The sequence below is a fragment of the Neophocaena asiaeorientalis genome, unplaced genomic scaffold (assembly GCF_003031525.2).
Source record: "Neophocaena asiaeorientalis asiaeorientalis breed wild unplaced genomic scaffold, Neophocaena_asiaeorientalis_V1.1 scaffold221, whole genome shotgun sequence".
In the NCBI taxonomy this organism is placed as follows: domain Eukaryota; kingdom Metazoa; phylum Chordata; class Mammalia; order Artiodactyla; family Phocoenidae; genus Neophocaena; species Neophocaena asiaeorientalis.
The window spans coordinates 1,211,487-1,223,972 of NW_020173766.1; the positions used below are offsets into that span (position 1 = coordinate 1,211,487).

At 46.1% G+C, this 12,486-nt stretch overlaps 1 protein-coding gene across 1 annotated transcript in view; it reads left to right on the forward strand.

Annotated features, from left to right (window-relative positions):
* The first annotated feature begins 377 nt into the window (after window positions 1–377).
* PTPN23 (protein tyrosine phosphatase non-receptor type 23) overlaps window positions 378–12,486 on the forward strand; it is a 37,141-nt gene continuing 25,032 nt past the window's right edge. The window contains 2 exon segments of the mRNA XM_024751470.1: window positions 378–650; window positions 8,332–8,406. Of these exon segments, the coding sequence (XP_024607238.1) occupies window positions 567–650; window positions 8,332–8,406 (159 nt within the window). The 5' untranslated portion in view covers window positions 378–566.

A 12,486-nucleotide genomic window follows, 5' to 3' on the forward strand; every position in this document is an offset into this window, starting at 1 on the left:
AGTGTCCCCTGCATCGGCAGGCGGACTCTCAACCACTGCACCACCAGGGAAGCCCAAGGCTCAGTTTTTAAGTCACCTCTTCTGAGTGGCCTGCCGCCACGTTATCTCTACCACTGCACTTAACCCCATCTACCAAGGTCCTCGACACTACTTAAGTTTACAAGTTCACGGTTACGTTCTTTTACGCTCTTCCCCTGAGTGGGGAGCACCTCGGGCCAGAGCCAATCCAGCAGGTCTACTTCGTCCAGGAGGAAGAAACCAGTTACTACCCTGATTGGCATTTAAGTGCAGGTAGACTACTACTCCCAGAAACCCTTTCGCCTCGGGCTGGAGATTTGCCCTCTACACACGCCCAATGGAGGAGGCTGAGCATGCGCAATGGAAGATGAGCCTGCGCGAAAGGCTGTGCGGGCGGGGACCGCATCTCCCAGCAGGCCGTGGGGGCATTCTTTTATCCCAGCGTGACCAGTGACTTCCGGCGTGGAGGGGCGGCGCGGTACCTACAGCTGAGCTAGTACCTGGAAAAGCTAGGGGAGCGGCCGAGTGGCCGGCGGGCGGTAGCCGCCATGGAGGCTGTGCCCCGCATGCCTATGATTTGGCTGGACCTGAAAGAGGCCGGTGACTTCCACTTTCAGCCGGCTGTGAAAAAGGTGAGTGCGCCTCCTCCCCGCCCCCCCTGCTCCCGCGTATCTCTGTCGTCTGCCGGCGCGCTGCGCGTCCATCATCTCCCCAGACCCTGTCGCGACGTCGGGTGAGGCCAGGAGGGGCCTCCGCTGGCTTTCCTTAGCTTGGCCCACCCCCATCTCACCCCAACCCACCCCTGCGCGCCCGCAGGCCCCGGGGAGCACCCGCTGTCTCCTCGGCCATCCAAGATTCCCATCCAGGCACCTCACTTCCTCGGTGTGACGCTGTGGACCTCGTTCTGCTCCGCCCCTAATCCACGCCAGGACCGCCCTGCGGGGAGCAGTGGGCGGCCCTCCCTGAACGGCTGGGTGGAAAGGCTGTGCCCGGCCCTCGGTGCGCTGTCTGTCCACGACCGGACTGGGACAGACGCTGAGGATGGCTCAGGATGTGTTTTAAGATGGGAGCTCCGTGAGCCACAGGAATGCCTGACCTCTGCGATTGGAGTCTCTCTGACACTTGGTGCCATTCTTTCTGGTCTCCTTAGAAGAAGAACCCTAATCTGGAGACCCTTTGGACCAGAAGATACAGTTCCGTGTCATTTGGGGAAGGGTTACTGCCTTTCACGACTGCCCAGAGGGGATAAACAGTGTTGTAGCTTCCGGAGAGTCATTTGTTGAACCTTCAGTTGGACGGAAGAGGCTGGCAGGTTTGGTGCTGACAGAGGCAAGGGATCGCTGTGGCGAGATCAGGTGTGGCTGGTACAAAGTGGGGCCAGGTGTGTCGACTGGGCATCAGAAGCCCTCTGAGACATCTGCTGCCTTGGGAATGACCACCTGGTAGCATTGGGGGTCAGAGCAGAAGTGAAAAGGAACAACCAGGAGGCTCTTGCAGGTTGATACCCTTGTGGTTTTAGTACCATTCAGTAAGGTGCTTGAGGAAAAAAATAGGACAAAGAAAATAGATTGAGAAGTAGTTTCCGAGGAAGGTCTCCCATTCTCTCTTGACACTGCCACTGCCTCAATTCAGACACTAACAGTTTGTATCCCTTTGAGTCCATCATTTAATCTCTTTGGGCATCTTTTCCCTCATTTGTAAAACCAGGAAATTAGATTAATTGATCTAAAATTCCAAAAATTTGTTACCTCTTTCCCAGAGTTTGGTAACTCCTCTCATGGAGGCCCAGGGGCTCCCAGGGAGAACACTGCTCACATAATACCTTGTGGGCTAGGTGTAGGTGACAAGAGCATCAGAGGCTAAGTTTAAACAAAAAGATCTCCAAGGAGTTCCTGGGCTAAGATTTTATCCACTGGATTTATCTTCCATCTGCTCTTTTAATTCAATTAGGTGAATTTTTCTAAAACACAGCAAAACTTTGTTTTCTAGTTCAACCGTAACCCATTCAGAATACTCTCTGACCTACCCCAGTTCTTTCATCATTTTTTCAGGGCTCAATGTGTGTTTGATGTACATGCCTCTGATACAAGTATCCTAGATTCTGTTCACAGCTACTTGCTGTTCCCTTAACATTCTCTGTATGTTTGCTCTTCTGTGCCTTTGGTTGTGGAATTCCTCCCACCCAGAAGAGCTCACGTCTTTGCCCTCTGGGGTGGGGATGGGGTTCTTCTTTTTAAAAAAAAAATTTTTTTTGATGTGAAACACTTCTAAAGTCTTTATTGAATTTGTCACAGTATTGCCTATGCTTCACGTCTTGTCCCCCTGGCCCCGAGGCATGCAGGATCTCAGCTCCCCGACCAGGAATCGAACCCGCCCCCCTGCATTGGAAGATGACGTCTCAACCACTGGACCACCAGGGAAGTCCTGATGGGGCTCTTCTTTAATCTCTATTTATTGGTTCTGTCAGTCTTTCAAGGTCCAGTTTAAGCTCTGTCTCATCCACAAGCCTTCTTTCGTCTGGATTAATCTTTCCCTTCTCTGAATTCCTCACTCTTTTTATCCTTTACCTAGTGACAGTTAGGTGCGTTATGTTTTAACCCCGCTGTTCTATTGTAAGTAACCTGAGAGGCATCTCCCTGCTCCTCAGAACCTAGCAGGGTCCCTTTTTCATAGTTGGCATGCAGGAAAATGTTTCTCGGATGATTGACAGTTGAGAGGGAATTAAGAGATGGTGACCATAAATTTATGGAAATCCAGTGGATAAAATCTTAGTCCAGGAACTCCTTGGAGATCTTTTTGTTTGAACTTAGCCTCTGATGCTCTTGTCACTTAACACCTAGCCCACAAGGTATTATGTGAGCAGTGATCTCCTGGGAGCCCCTGGGCCTCCATGGGAGGAGTTACTCATTAGCCATTTACTAAGGTGGTATCAGATGCTGAGGAAAAATTCATTCCCTAGACATCTGCTCTTTTTCTTTGTTTCCTTATTTTAGGGTTGGGGAAAGATACACCATTTATTTGATAGGCTAAAATTGTTGCATGTTTTACATGAACCCACTGAAAAGGAATAGCAATCTTGTGGGTAGCCAACTCCTTCAGGTACTCTGGAACTGTCTTCCTGCAGAGGAGACTACAGTAGCCACTGCAGCTGGGAACTCTCCCTGACCAGGACTCCTGTCCCCAATCCTAGAACCCACACTTAACCTTCTGCCACTGGTACCCTTGTCCTTTCCTACCCTTGCTCCGACCTGCAGGAACCTTCACCAATGACTTAGAGCTTAGGAGTAGAATTTAATTTAGGATAGTAGAATGAAAACGGTTCTGTTGAGGTCAGTCTGTTGAGCACCATGTGGAGTCCTGAAATACAGATGAATAAGAGTCCTTTTTTTCATGGAATACATAGTTTGGTAGAGGAGATTTAAAAATTAGATTGTGACATCAGTGGAAGACTAGAAATATGTGCAGTGTGTACAGAAGTACCAGCCTAAGGAGGGGCCATCAGGGGAGGCTTGCCAAGGAGGTGGGTTTTGAAGAATAAATAGAAGTTTTTCAAGAAGGTAAAGGGTTTCTTTATTTGTGAGAGCTGGGCCTTTGAAAAAAACCTTTCATAATGGTTAGTACTGGTTTTATTCCTGATGGATATGCCTTCAATTATGGAATAATGTGAAATAAGAGCCAGGAGAACAGCAAGCTGGTTTTGAACAGCAGTGCCAAGTTTTAGGTTGGGATACCTGGACCCACATAATTTTTTAGTGGGGAAATGCTGCTAGCCCTGTATCTTACCTGTGTTTTGGAGCCCAGAGTGCTCACTGGAAACTGATGAAGGATGACTCTGCTCTTCATCAGTGAGTGATTTGGCCACACATGTTCATGTTTGAAGTTCTTTCCTCCTGTGGTCCCAAACACCTGCCCTTAACCAACTGCACTTGAGCTCAGGTCAAGCTCACTTGGACTCAGGTGCTACATCCATCCCTGATTCATTCATTGAACAAATAGTTATTGAGTGACATTCTCAGGGCTGTATGTGATGACAAAAATCTCTGCCCTCATGGAGCTTACCTTCTAGTGATCCACATAGTAAACCATCCTCAAGGACAGATGTACCGTAGGTAGCCACCCTACCAACCAAGTGGCTTCTTGGCCTCTCCCCTCTTCCCTCTCTGGCTGGGTTGCTCTCTCTAAGTCTCCACTTTCACACCAGGTTACTCCAGAGAAACTGTCCGCTGTTCAAGGCCTGCCACCACTTCGCTTCAGCCTGCCTTTCACACTTCAGTCTTACCAGGCCTCTCACATAGGAACTTTCAGCCTCTTTTGCTGGTCATTGTTCTTGTTCCGGTCCTTACTGGAATTCCTCTCCTCCTGTTCATCACCCAGGTTGAACCGTACTTTCTCGGGGTCCCTTTAGCTGCCGGCAATTGTACCACCCTCCTTCAAATTCAGACAGATCTTACCGCTCCCCTCACTCAGTTGACCTGTGCCACAGAGTGTACACTCTTGTTGCCTCTTCTTACTGTTCATCTTATTCTCATGTAGGTAGAGTCTGGTTTTCAGGTTTGTGGAGTTTTTATCCCCTTCCAGATTTCTCATGGGACAGCTCACTCTTGAAAAACTTGTCCCACACATAGATGGGGAAATGAGATGACCAGAGGCCTAAAAGTGCCTGGCTCCTCAGCAGTGAGGAGCACAGGGTGTTGCCAGTTGTCTTTGGTGGTGACCTGCCTTATCTCTTATCACAGATTTGGAGTCACTGAGCCGGTCTGCTTGAGCCTATCTGCCCACTCGAGTTTACTGCAGAATGGCTTCAGGTGCAGGTGACCTGGATTGTTCAGTTCATTCTTCTCTGACTTTAATCTCATACATAAAAGCCGTATATCCCTTTCACACCAGATTCTTTACTTGGGAAGTAATAAATACTTGTGTGTAGAGAGTGCTTAGGTTGAATGACCTAGTCTAGTTCTAGCACCCTCCAGGGGAGGTAACTTGAGTCGACCTCACTAGTGTTATCCAGGCAGTTGGAGGGGCCGTTCAGAAGAGATGTGGGAGAGAAGCCTTGAGTCTTATGTAGGGGTTAGACTAGGTGAGGATGAATGCCTGTTCTCATCCCTGATGCTCTTGGCCTGTAATTTGGTCTTAGGCTTGCTGATACCAAGGGGCTGAAGATTCCCCTTGGCAATAATACTTCCTTCTCTGAATAAAATTAATCTCACTTGAAATTCAGTAGCAGAACATATATTGTATTCATTAACAGCACTGTAAGTGGGACTTAATTTTATGTGGAACAGCCCAAGGCATTCCCCATATTTGAGTCAATCCTGCAAGTGAAGAAAAAAAGAAATATAATGTGCATGGCGAATGAGTACGGTGCCAACAGCTGCGATGCCTTTTATTGCCTTTTCTTCTTGGGTTATTGCTTTAATTAGCACCATGAAATTCCAAGGTGTTATATCAAATTAAGAGCAGAAGCTAAACATCCCCATCATCCAGGAAAAAAAAAAAGAGCATACACAGAAGAATGAGACCATGATAGTACCAGAGAAGGTGACACGAAAGGAATATCCCTGGGTCAAGAATCAGGAAGTTTGGCCCAGAGTGCTAGCACTGCGATTGCTCATCTCTGCAAAAGAATGGCAGGACCCAGGATGGATGTTTCCAGTGATCTCAATTTACCTGCAGAATTCTGGGCTATTTGTTGCTCGGTAAAAGAGCAGAGTACCATCATGGAAATAGTATAGACGTTGGAATCACACAGACCTTGCCTTAGGTCCCACCTTTTCGACTTAATAGTTGGTGACTTTCAGCTGCTACAAATGATTACATCATTAACCTGGGCCTCATTTTTCTCAGCTGTAACATGGACTAATAATATACCTTATAAGCTTGTGGGAATCAAGAGTTAATGCATGTGAGTCCCTAGTACAGGTCTTGGCATATCGTAAACAATATTTTCAACTTAGCATCCTCTTCCTCTGTTTAGTGAATAGCTCAAGACCTATGACAGCTCTGTGAGTTAGACATAGCAGGTAATTTTTTAAAATAATTTTTTAAAAAATTTATTTTATTTATTTATTTTTGACTGCATTGGGTCTTCGTTGCTATGCATGGTCTTTCTCTAGTTGCAGCGAGTGGGGGCTACTCTTCGTTGCGGTGCGCGGGCTTCTCCTTGCGGTGGCTTCTCTTGTTGCGGAGCACGGGCTCTAGGCGTGTGGCCCTCAGTAGTTTTGGTGCGTGGGCTCAGTAGTTGTGGCTCTAGAGCACAGGCTCAGTAGTTGTGGCGCACGGGCTTAGTTGCTCCATGGCATGTGGCATCTTCCCGGACCAGAGATCGAACCCGTGTACCCTGCATTGGCAGGTGGATTCTTAACCACTGAGCCACCAGGGAAGCCTCATAGCAGATAATATTAACTCCATTTTACAGGTGAAAAACCAAGCCCAGATCTCAAAGCAACCCAGGGGCATAGCCAGGACTTACTCAGTCTTGGTATTTCTCTCTGGAAGTGGTCTTTTCATTCTGTTTTATTGTTTTCACTTATAACTCCTAACTCCTTCCTCGCCGTTTTGCCCCCTGCCGTGGCTCTGAACCCTGGACATGCTTTCGCGTAAAACTGTTCATAGGTCTCATTGTTCCCTCAGAAAAGGATTCCCAGCTACTCCAAAGCCTGGCTGGGCTCTGGAGGTTCCCTGATCCTCCCAACCCCCACCAGCTGTTAGTTGTGTAGCTGTGCTGGGGTCCTGTCAGTGCCTTCTAGTATCTTACTCTTGATCTGGGGTGCCAAGGCCCAGGCTCTACCTGCTGCTGGGCCTTCCTTCTCAGACTCTGCTGTGACCTTCACATCCTGACTGGACCTTGTTCCGAGCTGTGCAGAGGTGTGAGCTATAGAGAGAATGACTGAGAGATGGTCTCTGTCCTTTACTCTAGAACCTTCAGCCACCTCTTTCCTCTGTTCAGTAGGGGGAGTGATCAAGCCATGGAGGATTTTATCAGAATTTAAACAATAACCTGTCTGCTCCACTGACTCACTGTGTGGCTGGAGATTCATTTTCGCTTCCCATTTTTTGTTTTATGAGAACCATGTTTAAAAAATAGAAATGGATTGGTCTAATGTGTGGTGAAGAATATGGGCTCTGGAGACCAAATGCCTGGATTTCAGTCACTGCCCCATCAGTTATTGGTGCTGTGTGACCTCGGCAAATGCCTTAACTTCTGTGCCTCAGTTTCGTCATTTCCTCATCTGTAAAATGGTGACGATGATGATGTCTGCTTCTTTGGGTTGTTGTAGGATTGAGTGACTTATTAGGCACTTGGCACAGTGTTTGGCCTGTGGGTAGGAGCTCAGTAAGTGTTTGCTGCTGATCTTGGAGGAGGAATGAGACAGGTAGAAGGTTTCCTCTAGGGGCAGTTTGCTGGCAGTGGAGGCAGCATCTCTCTCCCCTTTACCATTGTGTGACTACAGGGACAGATGTTCTCAGCGATGTCAGGTGAAGCCTTGTTTCTAGGACTCTCAGATATCCCTTCAATCCCTTCGGCCTCTGTCCCACAGGACCTCCTGCAACAGGAGTAGTTCCAGCTGCCTTAGTCTGTTGATCTTAGGTGAACAAGGGGCCCTTTGGTCCAGGCCGTGCCTCCAGGCTGGTGAGTGTGCTCACTGTCCAAGAGGTGGTGAGTGCTGTTGTGGGCAGGCATGCCAGCCCCTTCTCTGATATGGGCCCCCTCCTCTCCCCTCCCCCTGTCTGGGTCATTCCCATCACACATCCACAGGCCTTTCCTCACCAGTGAGATCACTTACTTCTGTGGTGCCCTTTCCGCAGGAAGGCGGGCTGGTGAAGAAGGCTTTGCGCTCCCACTCTTCTTTGGTTCTTCTTCCTACTACATTTGCTGTTGGGTCAGGATTATGACTGTGACCCCAGGACACACCAGGGACCAGTACTCGACGGAGGCTTGAATTTGTGGCCTATTTTGGGATGCTCAGTAGGATCCCATTTCAGACAGCTGAGTTCCCCAGCTTCCTGAGCTGGCAGAGTCCTGGGCTTCATAGAGAGGGCTGCAGCATGATGAGGGCCAGCCAGGGTGTTCCATTCAGGTTGTTCAGTCTTCTTTTCCATTTTGTTCAATGGAGGAGGCTCCCGCAGTCAGCATCTTGGTACTGTCCCATTATTGAGGTTGAGTTTCTTGCAGCCCAGGAGATGAGCTCGTGGTTGTGGGTCTGGACTCCATCCTGAGCCCTGACTGGTGATTGCCGAGGACTCGGAGGGCAGGAGCGGGAGCAGGGCAGTATGCTCTATCCCTGGTTTACAATCTTCTCTCTCTCTCCCTAGTTTGTCCAGAAGAATTATGGAGAGAATCCAGAAGCCTACAATGAGGAACTGAAGAAGCTGGAGTTGCTCAGACAGGTAGGAGGATAGTGTTTTTATGCAGGTATGGACAGAATTGGTTTGATAGGGAAGTAAAGAAACCACCTAGAACTGTCTTCTTATTTTAATTCAGTATTTTTTCCTCTGTAAAAGCAGCAAAATTAATGATAGAAAAATTTGAAAATACTAAAATCAAAAAGCAAAAGAAAAAACCCTTTTCACAATTTTTTTGTATATATATATATATATATATTTTTTTTTTAATGTTATTTATATATACTATATAAAACCAAAGTAGGACCATGTACCACCTATACTGCCTATGTAGCCTGCCTTTTTCACTTAACATACTGAGGATTTGTTTCTGTATCAGTGAGCGTACAACAGTGGTATTTTTTTTTTTTGGTTTATCTAATAATTTTTCTTTAAGTTTTATTTTATATTGGAGTATAGTTGATTTACAATATTGTGTTAGTTTCAGGTGTACAGTAAAGTAATTCAGTTATACATATACAGATATCTGTTCTTTTTCAAATTCTCTTCCCATTTAGGTTATTACACAATATTGAGTAGAGTTCCCTGTGCTATACAGTAGGTCCTTGTTGATTATCTGTTTTAAATATAGTAGTGTGTATATGTCAATCCCAAACTCCCAGTTTATCCTTCCCCCACCACCTTTCCCCTTTGGTAACCATAAGTTTGTTTTATAGTCTGTGAGTTTTTTTCTGTTTTGTAGATAAGTTCATTTGTATCATTTTTTTAAGATTCCACATAGAAGTGATATCATATGATATTTGTCTCTGTCTGACTTACTTCACTTAGTGTGGTAATCTCCTGGTTCATCCATGTTGCTGCAAATGACATTATTTCATTCTTTTTAATGGCTGAGTAATATTCCATTGTATATATGTAGCAAATTTTTTTTAAAAATTATTTATTTTTGGCTGTATTGGGTCTTTGTTGCTGTGCGTGGGCTTTCTCTAGTTGCAGCGTACAGGGACTACTCTTTGTTGCGGCACACGGGCCTCTCATTGTGGTGGCTTCTCTTGTGGAGTGTGGGCTGTAGGCGTGCGGGCTTCGGTAGTTGTGGCACGCAGGTTCAGTAGTTGCGGTACACAGGCCCTAGAGTGCACAGACTTCAGTAGTTGCAGTGCGTGGGCTCAGTAGTTGTGGCTTGTGGGCTCTAGAGCGCAGTCTCAGAAGTTGTGACGCATGGGCCTAGTTGCTCCACAGCATGTGGGATCTTCCTGGACGAGGGATTGAACCTGTGTCCCCTGCATTGGCAGGCGGATTTTTAACCACTGTGCCATCAGGGAAAGTCCTGTACCACATCTTCTTTATCCATTCATCTGTCGGTGGACATTTAGGTTTCTTCTATGTCTTGGCTATTGTAAACAGCACTGCAGTGAATATTGGGGTGCATGTATCCTTTCGAACCTTTCAGGCTTCTGTTCCATTACTTCTTCCCCCTTACCTTTCACGCCCCAAGACAAATCCCAACCCCTGCCAAACCGCTGTGGTGTTGTATGTAGGTGGGGTGGTGTACGTAGGTGGGGAAACTCTAAGGAAGGAGGCTGGAGGTGGGAATCCCCCCACCAGGAGACTTGGAGGCCAGCTGACTTTTCAAAGCTGTTTCAGCCCAGAGGGTCCAACATTCTTTGGGTACACTAGACTTGGTTTAACTGTAGGAGGGCCCACCTGTATCTGGAGATTGTGGTTTCGTGCAGAGGGACCAGGCACTATATGTCTGCGGGGGTGGAGGGGGGGCTCATTTGCTGGCACATCCTCCCCAGCTCCCTCAGCCCCATGACAGTCCAGCCTCGGGACCCAAGCCTGCTCAGGCTTTAGGGATGTGACACCAGCCAAGGTCACCGAGGCCTGAGGGGAATAGAGTAGGCATTTCTTTTTTTCTTTTCTTTTTTTTTAATTTTTATTTTATGTTGCAGTATAGTTGATTTACCACGTTGTGTTTGTTTTAGGTGTACAGCAACCTGATCCAGTAATACATATACATATATCTATTCTTTTTCGGATTCTTTTCCCATGTAGGTTATTACAGAGTGTTAAGTAGAGCTCCCTGTGCTATACAGTAGGTCCTTGCTGATTATCTATTTTTTTTTTTTTTGATTATCTATTTTATATATATTAGTGTGTACAGGTTAATCCCAACCTCCTAATATATTCCTCCTCCCCCACCTTTCCTCTTCGGTAATCATAAGTTTGTTTTCTAAGCCTGTGAGTCTGTTTCTGTTTTGTAAATTAGTTCATTTGTATCAGTTTTTCATATCTACCTATAAGTGATAACATGATATTTGTCTTCCTCTGTCTGATTTCAGTTGGTATGATCATCTCTAGGTCCATCCATGTTGCTGCAAATAGCATAATTTTATATGGCTGAGTAATATTCCATTATATATATGTGTGTGTGTGTGTATTTATATACACACACACACACACACACACACCCCACATCTTTTTAGCCATTCATTTGTTGATGGACATTTTGGTTGCTTCCATGTCTTGGCTATTTTAAATAGTGCTGCAGTGAGCATTGGGGTGCGTGTATCCTTTCAAACAATGGTTCTCTCTGGATATATCCCCAGGAGTGGGATTGCTGGATCATACGGTAGCTCTATTTTTAGTTTTTTAAGGAACCTCCGTACTGTTCTCAATAGTGGCTGTACCAATTTACATTCCCACCAAGGCTCCGGACACGCAGGCTCATTGGCCATGGCTCACAGACTCAGCCGCTCCGCGGCACGTGGGATCCTCCCGGACCGGGGCACGAACCCGTGTCCCCTGCATCGGCAGGCGGACTCTCAACCACTGTGCCACCAGGGAAGCCTCTGCCCATTTTTGATTAGGTTATTTGTTTTTTTGATATTGAGCTGCATGAGCTGTTTGTATATTTTGGAGATTAATTCCTTGTCAGTTGCTTCATTTGCAAATATTTTCTCCCATTGTGAGGGTTGTCTTTTTGTTTTATTTATGGTTTCCTTTGCTGTGCAAAAGTTTTTAAGTTTAATTAGGTTGCATTTGTTTATGTTTGTTTTTATTTCCATCACTCCAGGAGATGGATAGAAAAAGATCTTGCTGTGATTTATGTCAAAAAGTGTTCTGCCTATGTTTTCCTCTAAGAGTTTTATAGTGTCCGGCCTTACATTCAGGTCTTTAATACATTTTTAAAAATTAATTAATTAATTTTTGGCTGCATCAGGTCTTTGTTGCTGCGCGCGGGCTTTCTCTAGTTGCGGCGAGCAGGGGCTACTCTTTGTTGTGGTGCGTGAGCTTCTCATTGCGGTGGCTTCTCTTGTGGCGGAGCACAGGCTGTAGGCACGTGGGCTTCAGTAGTTGTGGCTCGCGAGCTCTAGGGCGCAGCCTCAGTAGTTGTGGTGCACGGACTTAGTTGCTCCATGGCATGTGGGATCTTCCCAGACCAGGGCTTGAACTCATGTCCCCTGCATTGGCAGGTGGATTCTTAACCACTGCACCACCAGGGAAGCCCCTTTAATACATTTTGAGTTTATTTTTGTGTATGGTGTTAGGGAGGGTTCTAATTTTATTCTTTTGCATGTAGCTGTCCAGTTTTCCCAGCAGTTCCGACACATTTATTGAAGAGACTGTCTTTTCTCCATTGTATATTTTTGCCTCCTTTGTCATAGATTAGGAGACCATAGGTGTGTGGGTTTATCACTGGGCTTTCTATCCTGTTCCATTGATCTGTATTTCTGTTTTTGTGTCAGTACCATACTGTTTTGATTACTGTAGCTTTGTAGTATAGTCTGAAGTCAGGGAGCCTGATTCCTCCAGCTCTGTTTTTCTTTCTCAAGATTGCTTTGGGTATTTGGGGTCTTTTGTGTTTCCATACAAATTGTAAAATTTTTTGTTCTAGGGACTTCCCTCGCAGTCCAGTGGTTAAGACGTCGCCTTCCAATGCAGGGGGTGTGGGTTTGATCCCCAGTTGGGGAACTAGGATCCCACATGCCTCATGGCCAAAAAAACCAAAGACATAAAACAGAAGCAATATTGTAACAAATTCAATAAAGACTTTAAAAATGGTCCACATCAAAAAAAAAAACTTAAAAAAAATTTTTTTTTCCTAATTCTGTGAAAAATGCC